At 47.0% G+C, this 18359-nt stretch overlaps 1 protein-coding gene across 3 annotated transcripts; it reads left to right on the top strand.

The window, feature by feature from the left end:
• Positions 1 to 1334: 1334 nt before the first annotated feature.
• LOC116940072 (mitochondrial glutamate carrier 1-like) lies at positions 1335 to 12496 on the top strand. 3 transcript variants are annotated; one of them, XM_032949372.2, is made up of 10 exons: positions 1335 to 2062; positions 5586 to 5658; positions 6028 to 6153; positions 6687 to 6742; positions 8208 to 8298; positions 8466 to 8584; positions 9256 to 9457; positions 10596 to 10762; positions 11276 to 11351; positions 11492 to 12496. In XM_032949372.2, the coding sequence occupies exons 2-10, from the start codon at positions 5639 to 5641 to the stop codon at positions 11643 to 11645; spliced, it is 1011 nt and encodes a 336-aa protein (XP_032805263.1). In that variant the 5' UTR covers positions 1335 to 2062; positions 5586 to 5638; the 3' UTR covers positions 11646 to 12496. The 3 variants fall into 3 exon arrangements, with proteins under 3 accessions (XP_032805263.1, XP_032805265.1, XP_075921596.1); XM_032949374.2 differs by lacking the exons at positions 1335 to 2062; positions 5586 to 5658 and adding an exon at positions 7414 to 7476 and having other exon boundaries at positions 6070 to 6153; XM_076065481.1 differs by lacking the exons at positions 1335 to 2062; positions 5586 to 5658; positions 6028 to 6153; positions 6687 to 6742 and adding an exon at positions 7307 to 7476.
• Positions 12497 to 18359: the final 5863 nt, after the last annotated feature.

Below are 18359 nucleotides of genomic sequence, written 5' to 3'. Positions count from 1 at the left end.
ATCCATGTGACTACTATCTCCAAGGCTCCCTATTACTAGCACTAACCCCAACACGAACCCTATCCCTGATTTTATGATAATTTTACCTTATATCACGCACAATATTCAGTCACTTTCGCACCTACGATTAGCACGGTTGGATATGTATGGTGCGAAAGACGTTCAACATACATAAATTAGGTATTTCGTAATCGTAAATGAAATGTGCGGATCGAAAATAAAATTGCAAACTGTGAGAGCACGAGGTTCCAGAAAATGTGATGTACATGTGCAAGCTCTGCTTTAATAGCAACATAAATAGGGGGACTGAAGGGAGGGAACCAAGCTGTAGTTGAGAGGCAAGTGTATTCCTGAAAATTGAGCAGCAAAGCAAAAATGCTTCTTACCAAACAAAGTTTTAACAATTGAACATTTAGTAGGAATAAGGAGGCACTTCTGATGCTATGGAAGGGAGTTGAGGAAGTGGTAATTGGCGGATTTTTTTTGTAAGAGGACGTTTAGGATGAGCACAGCCCAGTGGTGGTTCTGTATTTTTCCAGAGTGGACAGTGTTAGATTCTACAAGGGGCAAAATAGAAGGCGGAGTCGGCGTCAATCCGGAACTGTCCGGGGCTGAGCCCCAGAATATATCCCCATCCCTCCGCTGTCAGCATAGTGGGGGAGCGTTGTCTGGCGGGGTGGGGGGCGAAGGAAGATGCATATTGTTGGGATCTCAACCCCAGGCAGCTCTGGATAAAGTTAAGTCGTGACTTGCATACGACATTTGTTGAAGAGGAATTAATTTGTAACTTTCTGCTCCTAAAAATATTCCACGAGAAAGGCACCCCGGGTGGAGGTCGCCAATGACGGCGCCTCACGCGGTTGTGACGAATATAAATGCCGCGTCCATAATTACATATCACGCTTTTCGTCAAGGATCTCAAAGCGATGTACAGGGCACAGCAGCAAACACTCAGCATAAAAAAATATATAAATACATTTAAAAAATAAATTACTCAAAATCCATGCCGGAGGGGTGGCTCACGGCGGGGTGGGGCGTCCCTCGTCTGCTCTCAGACGAGAGGGACGCCCCACCCCGCCCCTTAGTCACGTGCTGCCGCCCGCATTTGCTGCAGTGGAAATAACCGATCACGCCGCGATCACGTGAACATATCGCTCTCATTGGCCCACGCACAATCACACGATCACTTCTTATTGGCTATAGTGTCGGGTGCCCGCCCTCTTTCCCCGCGAGCCGCGCCCTTATTGGTTACTTGGAGGGCACGGCCCCCGAATACGCGCTTATAAAAGCGCGTCTCGTTGGGCGAGGCGACCGAAGCCAGGCGGATATAGCAGTGGAAAGTCTGTGTTAATCTGATTCAAATTTATTCATTCATTATTTCTGAATTAATTACGACTGCTATAAGAGACTTCGGTCGTGTTGGCTTCATTACCAGGCGAACAGCGCAGACGGCGTTACTAAGTACAAGAGAGACAGGGTTTATACGGAACCATATAGTGCACAGGGAGCATAGCACAGCAATTAACTCATTAAGTAAGGGTTATTAGTCTATAAGACAGAAACTAAGTACGTGTACTGCAGATTAGATTGCAAACTACTTCCGATCAGCACTGTTGGTTACGTACGGTGCGAAAGAAGTTAATCGTACTTAACAGACAGGCTACTGGCTGCACTCGACACGGTGACTTGCAGAACCAGAGTACAAAAGAGACGGTGATTATTTAATTTTCATTTAAGAGTACGGCACGAACGCAGATACCGAAGTAGCGTAGACTGGGTTACTCTGTATCCAGAGCAAGTACTACAGACGAATACGAAGACCAATTAGTTATAGAGTATATTACTTCGTATTCTAGACTCCAAAGCAAAAGCCACTGAGTGCACGCCACACGACGACTTGCATCTGAGTAGTAGTTTGAGACGAAACATTGAGGGTAGCTGGACAGACCTCATTGAGTACTGGGACCATTCGAGTCGAGACTCGACCCGTCACAGCAGACCCCGACCGCCGCTTGAGAGGACTGCTGTGGACATCGTCGACTAAAGCCGCCTCACAACCTCGGTGATGAGCCACCTTGCATCGCAGGACATGTCTTTAATATTGCGTTGTGCTTGTGTAGTAGTTATGGTTTATTCCGAAACGTGGCTGTTTTTGTTTTTATCAATTTGTTTCATTGTGCTTTACAGTAATGTATTTTGTTATGGTGACGCGTGACGCTTTCAAATGAGCCTCGTATCCTGGTCTCTCGAGTTCTCACCTGGGTAAACAAACGTGTGGTTTGAAGCAAGAGTGGTCCCTGTGGCCAGTAGCAGAAACGCTTTAAAATATCTCTTAATAGCCGTTGATTGAAATCGGAGCGTAGGGGGTTTGTGTTTGGTGTGACTGTATCCATGGAGAGGCTTCAAGTTTGTTTTGTCTAACGAGGGTAGAACTCAAGAGACTAGGAGAGTCATTGGCGTGATCTGGGTCATCACAATCACGAGCAATCGCGCATAGCGATGCACTCACTGACCCCAAGTGAGCCGAAGTAGGGGTGCTGAGCTGGATGAGAGACGAGGGGTACCCCCAGGGTGATTCCGTAACACGATACAACTCTGGCAAGTACTTACGGAGTTACTGAACCTGGCACGGAAACGCGAGGCGGCCATTTATTGTGATGGGACAGAGCTGAGAAGCGAGATCCGAGATGCGGTGCCTCTTGGCTCTTAAGTGAGGTCGCCACAGTTTGTAAACGTTACAGAATCATAAGTTTATTTCCCGACTAAAGGTAAAGCTAAGAAGCTTTTCAAGGGCGACTCGGCAGGCAGACATCAAGTCATTCCGCAATTACATATTTAAAGAAACTTAATAGCAATTATGTTATAGAAGACACCCTTCTGTGTTTAGTGTTCGTGTTGCCCGCGTATGGATGATGGCATTTAGCCATTGCGTAGCGTGGAATGTTCGAGACGGCGGTCTCTGTGGTGCAGGGTGGGATTAGGTGTGGAGGGGGGGCTTGGAGGACGTGGTGAAGAGTGCAAGAGGGGTGGTGGTGGAGAGGTGAGTTGGTAGTGGTTATGGTGACGTGTAATAGTTTGCAATGCAGTTGGTGGTGGAGGATATCCTGGATGGGGTTTTGGTCGTAGAAGGATGTTGGTGTTAGTGGTGGAAGGTTCGGGTGATATTGGTAAATGTAGGGTGGCTTCGATTGTTCTGGAATGCGGTTGGTAGTGGAGGCTTTGACCGATTGTGAACGCGTAGTTTGATCGCTGAACCGATCACTGTCCACTATCCCATTCCATGGAATACGGGAGCCCCTACAAACCCTGCCAAGCCCCATCAAGCAACGCCTCGTTCTTTATGACCTATGACGCACAGTGGAAGTGGCACGACGAAAGTCGACTCGTTTAGTGCGCTTTGTATAACGGGGGCATGGCCTCTTGTGCTGATCATCAGAGAAAGTTTTAAATTGAAAGCTAGAGAGATTGTGACTATTAAGGGTGCATGTGGCAGGGTAACGCGAGACGGGCAATGGTGTGCCTTCTGAGGGTGGGGGGGATAGCCACATTCCTGTGGGTTCGTGACCACCTTGTGTGCTGGAGCAGCTCAACTTTAGCTTCGTATCACTGCGTCTTTACGTTCACATTAACATACACTTTTTTACATTAGTTGTTTTTGTCAGGTGAGAACTCAAGAGACCAGAAGTTTTACATTTTCACGAGTGACGCGGGTAACTAAATTTAAGGAGTTGTGACATTTGAACCCTTATTGGTAGAATAGATGCACATCCACATGCTCGGTGGTCAAAAGTTGCCGCATTGATACAAGTAGTAGGTCCATGTATTTAATATTTGTTATCGCTGGCTGTGGTGGTGCCGCTGGTGTATTAGGTCTGTTTAGGTCAGGAATGTGTTTGGGTCACTGCTCGTGGTGACACAGGATCTTATTAGTCTCTCAACTTTAATCTGGTGGCTTTAGCGGCAGACCGTGGTGATGTCATAAATTCCATGTGAATGGAGCGATGCGTTTCCGTTGTTTCCACAGTATCTTGTTTCCACAGTCTCATACTTGTTAGCACATGCCTTGTGCCAAATGCTCTTGAGTCACGCTTCAGACATGAACCAATAATGTGGTCGGTACCTGATTCGAGTGGTGGTGATGTAATGCGTTGGAAATGTAAATAACCGCACTCGCGTGCAGTGCTATATATCCATTGTGGGAGTTCAATTTACATGCAGTGCCGAAGATGTTGACATACGCTAGGGGATGCGTGTGTTTAGAAGTGGTACCTCCCTGCAGCGCAAGTGAATCGGCTGGAGAAGACTGGCAGTCCACTGTAGTTTTCTGTCTTCATCAGTGGACTTGGGTAGGACGCGTTATGAGGATAAGGGACACGATGGTCAAGACTAATAATGGAGTGGCAGCCATGGAGTAAAACGCAGATGGATTGTTGCTTCGCAAGATCATGAAAGCTTGCGGGAACTTGGGGGTACGTCTTCATGCAGCAGAGGGCTTGATCATGGCTTATGATGAATTCCATTCGTCCAAACTTTTTTTGGGTTAGGTCGATCTAACACAAAGAAATACCTCGTGGATAATATTGGTGGCGAAAGCCTACGTGTTAAAATTCCATAAATGTTGAGCTCATCTTTCTACTGTCCATCGTGATTTAAGCACCCTCGGTTTCTGACTACAGTATGCATCTAGTTTTAAGTGCAATTCAAATGGTATGGTAAACGCATTTAGTACCGTTTTAAAACCTGTAGATTTACTACCTTTGCGTGCTGGTTGTAACAATGGACTTGCAAACCAGAGGTCTCCAATTGTATTCCAACTCCCATTGTGGCATTTGAAACAATGGTGCAGGTTTTTCAGGTCCCATCTTTGTCCACGCAGCAATATATAAATTGGTACGCCACAGTCAGTTGGTGGGCATGTCGTGTGTCGTGGGGTCAATTGTCGGTACGTACATCGCTTCCAACGCTTAGTCAACGTAGAAGAGTCGACCAAATACCCTCTAGGGTTCGCTTTGGTGGAGGCCCTTCTGTCAGGAGTGGCATGTGAGGGATTGCAGGGCTGATCATGTATATTTTTGTTACATTTGACGTGCCATTAGCAGAGTAGAAAACCTAAGTACGGTAATCCCTCCACATGTCACAACGAAGAGAAACCGCATGACGCCAGTGTGGCGACAGACTTACAGAAGTGACTGTGTGTGTGTATGGCCCAAGTGGTGACGAGTTGAGGGGACAGTGTTGCATCAGCTTGGGTGAAAGATATTGTGGACAGGACGAGGGTGGCCCCTACACCCAGCCCTGCTGCTGATGCCCTTAAGCAAATACAGTAGAGGGAAGTTAAGCGTTTTGCGCATAGTGACGGCTATATTATCTAAATAAAGTAGCGGGTATTGGTTTCCTGTCTAGGTTTACGAGTGGGTTTCTGTGTCAAGGCTTGCCGTGTGAACGCGAAAGAGTTATGAGGCAGTAAATATTACATTCATGGCTCGGTATGCTGAGGGTTGTGTACCTTGTGTCTACTGTGCCGTCCTTGAAGCTTGCATTTGTTTCGTTGATATTCAGCTAATGGTCTAACTTTCTTTTTACAGATTTGACGCATTTTCCAACGACTAGCTTCTACCCTTCAATTGACTTCAATAGCATGGCGGACAAGCAAATCAGGTATGTGGAATACGGTTCTGGATGCACGTATATTTACGAGTTGGGTCCTACGCTTGCTAATGCTGCTTTGTTCATTTAGTGGTTCAGTGCAGAATTTCCATTTTGGATTTTTTTAAATGACTTTTTCCTTATTTCAGTGCCTTCAAAAATGGCAGCTCACTTACATTGCCACTCATGGTCTCTGCGAGCCAACCCATTGTGAAGAATTTGTTCACTGATAGTTTGGAAGTATTTCGCAGCTTTTTTAATATTTATGGTATCACAATCAAGGAAGGCAATTGGCCATTTCTCATGGGAATGTTTAGAAAACTGCACAAGATGGTTAACGTAGTAAAGCTGCTCCACTCTGCGCGATGCCTGTCTTCACAGTTTGCCAGCGAAACTCATTAATGGTGGCGTGGCGGGCTTGATTGGCGTGACGTGCGTCTTCCCCATCGACCTGGCCAAAACCAGGCTCCAGAACCAGCGACAGGGCCAGCGAGTATACCGCAGCATGTGAGCGATTGCCACGCACCCATTCACTGCTACCCATACACACCCAGCGGCAAAGACAAAGATCCCCCCTGTAGCCATAACAGGCTGTTTGCGCAAGTGTTGTGAAGAGAGCGCACATGAAGGCGGTGGGTCGCCGGCACTACACCTGGCCGCATGTCTCCCTAGTGGTGATATTTACACACCCCACCAGGTACTGATTTGAGACGAAGTCGACCTAGGGAAGAACCCAGGACCGGTTCAGATAATCGTCACTGGTGTTGGCCGTGCCGGGTTTGTAGTGCGGCGCGCTAACCACTACACTACCGCTCCACTCCACTACCTCCACACACCCATCCACACCAACCTACACCCATACGTACCTAGTTTCACACCCCCATCCACCTGTCCATCTACAACCACCCTCATCCTGTTGGTATTCTTCTGGGAAATGTATCCGTCGCACGCATTTACAGTGGGTCTAGAAGCACTATAAATAGAGGATGTGTTGCGTGAGCAATGTGTGGTTTCTAATAGCGTGATTTCTAATTGCATAGGTTTGATTGCCTGGTAAAGACGGTGCGTAGTGAGGGCGTGTTCGGCATGTACAGAGGTAAGCTTTTAAGTTTTCATCCTAAAGCTCAAAACTATATTGGAAGGGAAATTGATAACCAGAATTGGCTGCAGAGAATCTTGCTGCCTATAATAAATGGGATGCTAACAGATACAAACGTGAGTCGTGAATAGCATTGCTAAGCAAGTAAACTGTCACTGTGGAAAGTGTTTTTAAAGATGATTTTAAAAAATATGACAGTATAAGCTTTGTTGGATACTGGGCTTTTGCCAGCTTAGCTGGCTCTGGAGAGGAGGTATTTCACTGGACACCTCACAAATGAGATGCTCCATCTCGAGGGGTTTTCCAGTTGAAATATTTATATATTGAGGATGGGGAATTGCATGTATGGGCAGTCAAACGCGGTTAACACGATCAGCACGGGTTTCTTGATATGATACTTTTTTCACCGATTTATTTGGGATTATGTTGAAATCTTAGTTTGACATGGAACATGGCATTTACCAACCCGGCCTCGTGGTCGTGGTGTGGGGCTGGCTGCACTTGTAAGATGCAGAAGGCCCAGAGACCTCGCTGACTGAAAAGGTAGAGGCCGTGCGCAGTCCACGTGGCGCGCACGCAGAGCCCGGCTGGGAAATGTGCTGACTGTGTGGCCGCGTGTGGGCGAGCCGCTTTGTGTGCTTGTTGCAACTGTGTTTTTCATATTGCAGACACTGGGATCAGTTGATTCCTTTGCTCACTGGTCTCCATGGGACTGACGGCTAGCCAATCAGGCGAGGCCCCCAAGGATCATACTGTACTGTTTTTATTAATGGATTTGTCTCCCACTCTCTCTGCCGTACGAATTGCGGCGATGCCTCTTGCTCAGTTTCCCTGCGATCTTCTTTCCTCTGTTCCTCCCTCGTTAACGAGCCCTGGCCTGGGTTCGTTCTCCTGAACCCTTGCATTTCAGTCCTGTACTTGATGGTCATCATCAGTTTACTTTTCTCTCAGCTAAAATCTTAAGATAATTTTCTGTTCAACGTTTAATTTTGAGTTTGTATTATAACATTTTCTAATAAGTAATCCATGTTAACTGCAGTAATGCTGTGACATTAATTGCACATTTATAGTTTTGATTTTGCGTACATAATGGAGAATGTTTAAGGTTTTCATTTAAAATAATGTTTCACTCTTTTATGAGGCTTACGTAAACCTTTGCACAGTGGTGTTTTGCTAAGATTTGTAATTTCCCCTAGCGCCGTCTCAACAGTTATGAACGCCTTTGACTACTCGACCTTGGCCTCCTTCTGGCTCACACACTGCACTCATCCGGTTATGTGTGGCTGCCTCTCTGAATCTTATTTTTTTCTTGCATGCTCTTTCTTACAGTAAATGGCTGTAGTTGACTGTTTATCTAAATAAGGGTGCACGCAGCTCTGCTGGCGTGTGAACACAAGGGGGTATGTGGGGTATCTGCCCATGGCGGTGTGTGCTCACACCTGTTTTGTTTGTGCCCACGCAGGAGCTGCTGTCAACCTGGCGCTCGTTACTCCTGAGAAGGCTATTAAACTCGCCGCGAACGACGTCTTCCGCCAGTTTCTCTCCCGTGACGGGTGAGCAGAAATTCGCCTTAGATTTCCACAAGCGGCCTATTCAGGAGTGGTGACAGAACCTCCGAAATGTAAAATTGAGAGGTTTCATTGGTTCAGTGTTAAACGCTTCATTGAGCTACTTCAGTGCAATGGTAGTTTTTAATGAGCATTATCTGCTGTCGGTGTAGGAAAGGCCTGAGCGTGTGGCGGGAGATGATGGCAGGCTGTGGTGCCGGCGTCTGCCAAGTGGTTGTCACCACTCCCATGGAGATGCTCAAGATCCAGTTACAGGACGCAGGCCGCCTGGGCAAGTACCCCACCCCCCAACTTGTGATTTCACTCTCTCAGTCATGCTCTCACAAACATATTGCACATCTATATTGGTGGATTTTTTATGTGTAGCGGAATACACATCTATGTACTCAAGTACATGGCCCACGGAGTACTTGCAATAGGCCAACACTTACAATATTCCACATGCGGGCTTCGGTTCTGGCTCCAGTTTCCGCCAGTGGACGTTCCGTGCCTTGTGCTGTGCCAGCCTTGCTCAAGTGCATGGGGGTGGGTTTTGGTTAATTAAACACGATACACTGGATGGTAAATCCACACCAAATGAGCCACACCTAGATAATGGAGTTCCAGTCTATGCACGCAGACTAACTGACACTTGCACAAACATGCTTTGCTCAGCACCTGAGCCATTGTTTTTATTTGTCTTTAAAAATCTCAGACAATGTTGTTCAGCACTTGGTGATATATTAAACGTTTTAACTGTAAAAGTAATGATGTGGGAGGCCTGTATTGTCCCAATGTGTTTACACACATAGTTAACTCATTGTTTGAAAGTAGACTTACATTTTAAAATCTTGTTTGAACATAGATTTTGATCCTATGATTTGGGACAATGTTAATTTTGCCCAAGAAGCATTGCAATGTGTGCACACTTTGGGTTAACGTTTAGTGACTGCTTCACTACAGTGGCACAGCAGAAGCTGTCTGCAAACATCTCTTCAGCTGGACTGGGGAGCGCAAAAATGGGTGCCGTCACCCCAGTGCTAAGCCGGGCCTACGTCGCACACTCGGCTCCGCCGCCACGCTCTGCGGTGACCATCGCCCGTCACCTGCTGCACACGCAGGGCCTGGGTGGCCTGTACCGTGGACTGGGCGCTACGCTGCTCAGGTAGTGACAACTTCAGCACATTCGTCAATAACACCGCTCTGTAATGGAAAATACACGTGTGTGTGTAAAATAGGTGACGTTTCGGGAAATTACCATTCTTAATGGCGCATAGGGAAATCGGAGACATTGAATAATAGTTGTAATCTGCACTGTATACCATATATATCACGGGGCCCTAATTTAATTATAAAAATGTTGCCAGTTGAAGTCTCAAATTGGCAAATGAATGTGTTACCCTTTTTTGGTATTTACAAACCCTTCACAAATCGAAAAGTACGCATACATTCAATTGTATTGAAAGTAAAACCCCACAGCAGGCTGTGAGGCGCTCGCTGTCACGCTTATTAAATGTGCCCGAGGTTAAACCTATCGTTAACTCTGTTAGGTTCTTATCTGTTGTACTCGAGCAGGAACTGCAGTGGTGGTGGAATGGTTGGGTCCTTGCAATTTGGAGATTGCCATTTCATTCTATATTCTGGCACGACAGGGAAAAAATGGTTCAGGTTTCTCAGATCCCCATCAACCGCTTGTCCACCCAACAGTATAAATGGGTACACCACAGCTGATGAGCAGGCCATTCATGGTGGGGTAAAGCGTAGGTACGGTAAGATATCTGGCATGCATGAAAGAGTAGGCCAAATACAGCAAATCCTCATGAAAAGTGCCACGTTAAGCGGAAAACTCGGAAAGCATAAATAAATAATGCGCCAATTAAGTTTGACAAGATATGATATACGCACACACAGTAACATGACGGGACAAGTCGGGGTATGCCACAGCATTACTTTATCAGTCTGTATACTGTATCACTCCGCTCAGCTGCGCAGCTCGAGAAAGTAGTTTGTTGTCGACTTAAAAAACCGCGTTATAACGGTGCGCGTTCCACGTTATAACGGGAACATTCAGCGTGTGTGTCCTCATGGAAGAACTGCATAGTGTGAACACGCGTTAAGCGAGGTCTCACCGTATCCTCTTAAGAGTTCACTCTAGTGGAGGCCAATTCTGCCAGCAGCAGTGTGAGCGTGCAGGTCGTACCTTTACCTCTTACTCAAACAGTGAAATTGTTGTCAAACATTCATGCTGCATTTAATTACAGTGTGGTAACAAACCCTCTGCTGTGCTGTGCTTTTCTGTCTAGGGATGTCCCCTTCTCTATCATCTATTTCCCACTGTTTGCCAACCTGAATGAGCTGGGCCGGCTGGCTTGTGAGACTGGTCTGGAGGGCAATGCCCCTTTCTACCACTCGTTCCTGTCGGGCTGCCTCGCCGGTTCTGTGGCGGCCGTCAGCGTCAGCCCCTGTGACGGTGAGGGCCGGCCACACTCCTCCAACTTCGGCACTCGTTCTCAGCCCACGGCTCGGCTCACAATTGGCTCTGGCTCAAATGAGCTGGTTCACAGCCATGCTTAGATTGAGCTGGCTCTGAGCCCTACTGCTGAGCCAACTGATGAAATGTGTTTAGATTTGATATGTAATTAAATATTTGTTTTTTCAAAATTACCTTATAATCCAGGTCACCCTTAAAACAAAGAATGCTGTTGAACATTTGTGTCTCTTACTTTTTACATAAATTATAATGTGGGTGCTGCTAAAAACAGGCTGCCCCAAAATTCATGAACATCACAGTGCACTCATACAGGCTGTTTCACTTACGATCACAGAAATGTTAAATACCATTCCATGACATCAAAATTACTTTGAACACCATTTGGGTTTGGTGCAGAATATGATCAAGTAAGAACTGAATGTCCATGAATTAAGGAGTCTGGATTACTGTAGTTGCACCCGTATGAAACCCTGCTCTGTATTTGGTGTGCAGTTGTGAAAACACGCTTGCAGTCTCTGCACAAAGGTGCCAGTGAGGAAACCTACAGTGGCATCGTTGACTGCGCCAGGTCAGTCGCTGCCACCTCCGCATGGTGACGTTTGCAGTATTTTCTTTACTTGCTGCAAAGTTGCTACCGTTATTGAATGTGTTTTAACGCGTTATAGTCGTCTCAAGTTGACCGTCTGTTTGCGTCGCTGTCATCCGCAGGAGGATCTGGGTGAACGAAGGACCGGCGGCCTTCCTGAAGGGTGCCGGCTGCCGTGCCCTGGTGATCGCGCCACTCTTCGGCATCGCCCAAGTTGTCTATTTCCTGGGGGTCGGAGAAACCCTGCTGGCTGCGATGAACGAAGCTCGCGTGTAGTTGACGCTCGTGAGCGGTGTGAGGGGCGTAGATCCTTTCTGTGGTGGTTGTGTGCATGAACGCCTGAGCTCGTATACTTCTGAACGTTGGGGGAATGACGTGGATGCGTACGATCGGCGTCATTGGTGGGCCGTGAGTGCCGGCAGGTGGCCGGTGAGTTACGGACACCGCGCTGTTACCAAAGTAGATGCACTGCTCTCGGAGGGACGAGACGTTCTCTTCCCGAGGTCCCCGTCTCAATCGTCAAACTCTTGGTTGCACCGGCACCCAAGAGGGCACAGATGCCCTGACGTTCGGAGGCATGGCTACCAAGTGCAAGTGCTTGGATGGTGTACCCCAGAGGTGTGGAGAGACCACCATACAGGAAAGATGTTAGCTACACAAAGTGGGATTCTAGGAATATTGAAAAATACGTTATTTATATTTATGTCTGTCAATACTTGTATTTATCTGTGTTCAAAAGTTGTGTTATATTCTATGGTACCGTGAAGCTGAAGACAAACGCATCCAAAGATGTAGACAGTGCGAGGACCAACCCATGAGAGTTGCACTGCGTTGTGGTTGAAAGTCAAGCCAAAGAGTGAGTGACACATGGTGCTGCTTAGAAACCTGCTTCTAGCCCAGCAGCCAAATGCTGTGTATTACTTGAAAGCACCGTAGGGAACATGAAAACGACTCCAAAAATTGGGACATATGGATAATTTAACCATTCCTGAAGTAATGTGCAGTGATGCATTACGAGTCCGGATTGAGTTATGCAGGAGGAGCCTTACCGGACCCCACCTGGCTTGTTTGCAGTGACACCGTCGCTAAAGAATATCTCAGTATTTGGTCAAATGTATCTGCCATGTTGGATTGTTTGGGGACCAGTACTTGTTTTACATGACCCTCAAGCTTGAATTGTAAAACCAAAAGTCACCCATGTGCACCTGCTCGATTGAGTGGCGGCGCCGACATTGGCGCCGAGGCCTTTGGACCTCTCGGTGTCAACTGGACGAGTGCAGCCATCCCTGTCATTGTACCCGCAGCCCTAAGCGCCATGTGGGTGGCGATCCCTTGACCACTGGAATATTTATCATTACTGAAAAATAGGAACAGTTTGGTGCTCTAAATATCTCCAGGGCAGTCTGATGGTAATATTGGCCAGATGCTGTGGCTGAGGGATCCCCGTGCCAATCCACGCTGTGGATTGCCCAGTTTGTAATTACTAACGTAGCATGTACAGGAATATGGAAATGTGCTGGCTGGGGGCCTCAGTAACCATAGGACTGTCACTAATTACACAGCCCATTACTATGATGAAACGTATGTTAATTTGCATTACAAAAACTGGTATTTGTTATCGCTGCTGGGAAACTAATAATGAGACCGAAGGTGAAGTGTTGTCAGGCCACCTTGCTGTAGCTGATACCAAGCCACACACTTCTTTCCCATGGTAGACACTGGCGTTCACACTCCCAACGGTCGGTCTCAGCCTTCTCTGACTGCCCGTCTGCCGTAGGGGTGGGCGGCTGCCCCAGTAGCACTGTCGTGGGTGCCCTGTCGGTCCCTTGACGTGGCTTGGCATAACTTCTATGGTAGGATGGCCTTTCTGGGTCACCAAAGCATGTCCAGCCCAGCGGCCCGCACTGCTGGCTTGGGTTAAAGGATCCATACACCTCCAGTCCCACATTCTAGGTATGGCTCAGCTCCAGCTTGGTTCCCAACTTGGCACAACCATTGCATGAGCCGCTGGGTTACTCTTAAAGACATGAGCGGCCAGGCTCTGCTTACCCGAGGAAGAGCCAAGTCTGAGCCGTCCGTGCCTAAGAATAGGGGCCTCGCCAGCGTGACTGGACAAGCTGGTGCAGAGCGGTGATCGTGTAGATGCACAGTCATATAAGCTTTAATACAACTTTATATGTAAGTGATGACGCTTATTACACTTGAAAGGGTTACACTGACATTGCTGCCCTCAGGGCCGTCTCCTGCCCTTGTTTACCTGTGTTACACCTGGAGGAAAACCATTTGAAATGCACTGCGACCTCGATCAGTTATTCTGTTTTCACATTTTGCTTGGGTGCCCTTGCGCGATTTTCCTCTGTAGCCTGTCTTGTCGCACTGTAATTTGTACATAGTCTGTGACCTTTTATATTCATACCTTATTTTGTATTTCTTTTCTGTACATGTTGAGTGCGATTTTGCATACGTGTTGGAATAAACGCTCTGTCACAATGTCTGCAGCGGTGGGCGTTCTGTTGTAAAGGAACTCCGCATGGCGTCGGTGGAAAACCAGATCACGTGGTTCATGTCGGCGCAGTGTGTACACGCAGCTTTGTCAAAGCTTTTGCCTTCACGCATCCGGCTTCGCAATACACATGAGTCTGGCTTGTTTTAAGTTTAGAAGTCGCTGTTGCAAGTGGCATATTAGCGCACTACTAAATATACATTCTAAGGCCACGTGCATTATCTTTAGTGACGGGGAGTACAGTCAACTGTCCTGTAATGCTGCGGTGGGATGTGGGTCCCAGGAGCGTCTGTGGTAGAGGGAACCCAAAGTGAGAGACATGTTTGGATGCAAGGAAGTACAACCTTCGTGCTACACTACATCCGAGTTGTGCACATCGTGATTGGATATTTTGCATAAACCTTGACAGACTTCCAACTGCCACGTTTCTCCAAAATGTCTTGCAACATTTAAAATATTTTAAAAGGTTTATTGTACCCTAGATCTTTAAGCAATCCTGGGTCCTAGCTGCTGCTGCTCTATAGATCCACAGCACAATTTTATTTGCTTACCCAGGTGAGAACTGGAGCCAAGTAGAGTGTTGCTGTGGTGACGGTTTGGCCTGCGAGGGGAGTAGCTTTCCTTGTGGCCTTCCTGTGCGGGCGCTGATCGTGTGATGAGAACAATGGCTGAATTCAACGAAAGGATGGAAATCCGTAAATGCTTTCTGCATGAGATGATGCTTCACAGGCTGCTGTTGATTATATCTCGGGTTATGTGCAAACTGTGAAGTGCAACATTTCTAATTATCACTCCGTATCGTAGGGTACATTCCCCACAACTTCATCCCCGCGCGCATTCGGCCAAACGCTGTCAACCGACAAACACGTAGCTGTGGTGACGTCTTTCTCAAGGAGAAGTCCGTTCCTTGTGTGCCGATGTGGTTCTACAAATTCCCCACGTTTGAAAAACTATCGGCTGCATTCGGCCGCCTTATTCGAGGTCGTTTCAGTTTCATTTATTTGGTATAGCCCTGTGAGCCATTCGGCTCTTGAATCGGGTGCAACCGCAACAAACAAAAACATGAACAAGAAAACATCTTAAAGTGACTATGCGCAAAGAGAAAAAAAACAGCAAAATCTTCCAGAAAAAAAGCACCGTACACTAACGCTGGGTGCAAAAATTCCAGTGGGATGCAAGTCAACAACAACCACAAGACAGCTTAGATTAAAGCCATCAGTTTAATTCCGTATTACAACAAACAAACATGGCCAAACTTGTTTTGGTGCTTTCGTGACTGCAGGAATTACTCTTTGGTTCTTTCGGTAAAGTCACGTAGAAAGATAAAATTTAATTTATTATTTTTTTCTTTCTACGTGACTTTACCGAAAGAAACAAAGAGTAAACATGGGCAAACCAAAAAACGTCGTGCGTAGGGGTTCTCAGCGCCTCGCCCTTCACCCCCACTGATGGATATCCTCAGACCGAAATGCTCGAATAATTTAGTTGACGGGCAAGCGAAACGCCGAGCTGTTATAATAGATTCCTCGTAAACTACTCAATTGGGATTACACACACAACGATATCGCCGCCGACTGTGAACCTACTGCAGGCTGTGAGCGTCGGCTTGATTGATTACCTTGAGCGAAAGGAAGGAGCCAATACCAAATATGCTCAATTATAATGATTGATAATTATGTATATGACGTGAGAAATCAAGGGACGCGATACAAAGTGTCAGTCATAATAGGGTTGTTCCCCTTTTTTCTGGCAACAAAACTGAAACCTTTTTACAAGGATTAATGTCTGCATTAACCACAATACCTGCAGTCAAAATGCAAACAAAAAATATACTATGATAATATATGCATTGTCCTTGAAACTGATTGGTCCACACCAAGGGACGGCTTTCTTTTGAGCTTCGACCCAATTGGTGCTCGACCAGATGATATATTTTCATAGTATGTTTTTTGTTTGCATTTTGACTGCATGTATTGTGGTTAATGCAGACATAGTTCATCGTTTCATTTATTTGGTATAGCCCTGTGAGCCATTCGGCTCTTGAATCGGGTGCAACCGCAACAAACTAAAAACATGAACAAGAAAACATCTTAAAGTGATTATGTGACTGTGCAAACAGAAAATCTAGGAAAAAACATCAAAATATTCCTGAAATAGCACCGTACACCAACGCTGTGTGCAAAAATTTTAGTGGGATGCAAGTCAACAACAACCACAAGACAACTAAGATTAAGGCCATCAGTCTAACTCCGTACTACAATAAACAAAAACATGGCCAAACAAAAAAAAACTTTTTGAAATCACCAAAATAAAAGCCATAAATGCAATGTTACGGACCAGCAGCGGGGGGGGGGGGGGGGGAGTAGAGTGAGTGAGTGGGGTGAGTGGAGTGAGTGAGTGAGTGGAGTGAGTGAGTGGAGTTTACAAATTGAGCTGCACTTGTGGTGATTGCTATATCGGGGAGACGAAGCGACATGTCTCTGACCGAATTCGCGAGCACAAATCAGATTTGAAACACGGCAGAACGAATTATTCTGCCGTAGCTGACAACTGTTACAACGCTGTGGGTGATCACGATATAGTTTTCTCCGATACCAAGGTTCTCTGCAAACCCACGGGTTTTTATCAGAGATTTGTCCACGAGGCAATTCAGATTTACAAACACAGACACAATTTCAACCGAGAGGATGGTTTCAAATTAAGTAATCACTGGAAAGATGTTCTAAATCAAACCAAACATTAAACTAATTTTCAATGGTACAGTATTTTTTTTTTCAAGTAGTGGTATCCCAAACTTTCACAGCTGCTTATTTCTCTCCACTCACTCAGTCCACTCCCTCACTCCACTCACTCCACTCACTCACTCCACTCACTCCACTCACTCACTCCACTCACTCACTCCACCTACTCACTCCACTCACTCACTCCACTCACTCACTGCACTCACTCACTCTACTCCCCCCCCCCCCCCCCGCTGCTGGTCCGTCATGGTCCCCACCCGCTCCTGGTCCATCATGGCCCATGCACCTCCAACGTACATCATGCTAATTTGTATGCTAATTCCTTTGTCAAAGCGTTTTGCTTCCTCCCACACAGCTTAAAGGACGCGACCTGGGCTTGGCTGTTTTCACTCCAACGCTGTCCTCATGACAGCACGGTCCCTTCACCTGATGAAGGCCACTTGTGTTGTGGCCGAAACGTCGTGATTTTTGTTATTTTATTTTTTTCCTACGTGACTTTACCGAATAGAACCAAAGAGTATGGATCCTTGCAGTCACGAAAGCTTCAAATCTAGAATCAACTAGCTGATGTTGTAGTTTGTTGAAATCACCCTGGAGATTAGCAATCACGTCATGCGGAGAGCGGCCAGCAGTAATCAGTATCGTGTCATCTGCAAAAAGATTTACCCTGGAATGATCTAGGTCAGTGCCCAAGTCATTGACATAAAGAGAGAACAAGAGGGGGCCGAGGATGGAACCCTGTGGAACCCCTTTTGTTATCTTAACACTTTGACCTCCAACCATCTGTGAATACAGTCCATTCACCCAGGTGAGTGGAGGTAATCCTTGTAAAAAGGTTTCAGTTTTGTTGCCAGAAAAAGGGGAAAAACCCTATTATTACATTTTGGTACTGGCAAAGGAGGTCTAATGATGTAAAGTGTCAGTCATGAAGGACAGGGACGTCAGCGGTGTGGTCATGAGCATGACATAAACACCGTGGAGGGAATTTCACGGCATCGGTTGAGTTGTTGCCTTGAGCGTTTCAGAGCGCCGCCTGTGCGCCAAAACAGTCGCAAGGAGGGTGATGGAGGTAATTGAAGCGCACAGCCCAGACGCCAAGTGTCGGCTTTGTTGATTGAAGCGCATTGCACACTCACGAATATGGATTCCCTTTTTCGGGTCACCAATGCTACCCATTAATTCGTACATCACCGACCAGATCGCATGATCCATAGTCACAGGTTTATGAATGTGTACAAATACTTGTTCTGTGCTTGTATCTCGATGTCAGACAGAGCCGGCAGCTGTCTCATCAACGTGAATGGTACAGAGAGCGGCTCTGTCGCGTGGCACGCATTGCGAAATCAACACTCGCTCCAGCCAACCCTTCACCCTCCAGCCAGCCCCTCGCCCTCCAGCCAGCCCCTCGCCCTCTAGCCAATCCCTCACCCTGAAGGATTGGCTGGAGGGATAGAGGGAGTGAGAGAGGGAGGGAGGGAGATAGGGAGGAAGAGAGGTGTGGAGGGAGGAATGGAGGCGAGGGAGGGATGTAGGGAGGGATGGATTGAGGGAGGGATGGATGGAGAGAATGATGGAGAGAGGGAGCGGGAGGGATGGAGGAAGAGAAGGGAGAAAGGTGGGGGTGGAGAGGTTGAGGGGGTGGAGAGGGAGGATGGAGGGAGAGGGGGAGGGAGAGGGGGAGGGAGGGGGGATGGAGGGAGGGAAAGTCTCCCTACTAATCCCAGGGCTGGGCAGATGGAGGGTGAC

The sequence above is a fragment of the Petromyzon marinus genome, chromosome 7 (assembly GCF_048934315.1).
Source record: "Petromyzon marinus isolate PM22_M1 ecotype Great Lakes invasive population chromosome 7, UKy_Petmar_22M1.pri1.0, whole genome shotgun sequence".
NCBI classification, from domain to species: domain Eukaryota; kingdom Metazoa; phylum Chordata; class Hyperoartia; order Petromyzontiformes; family Petromyzontidae; genus Petromyzon; species Petromyzon marinus.
The sequence above is the reverse complement of the archived record's forward strand: the minus strand, read 5'-3'. Positions and strand labels throughout refer to the sequence as shown.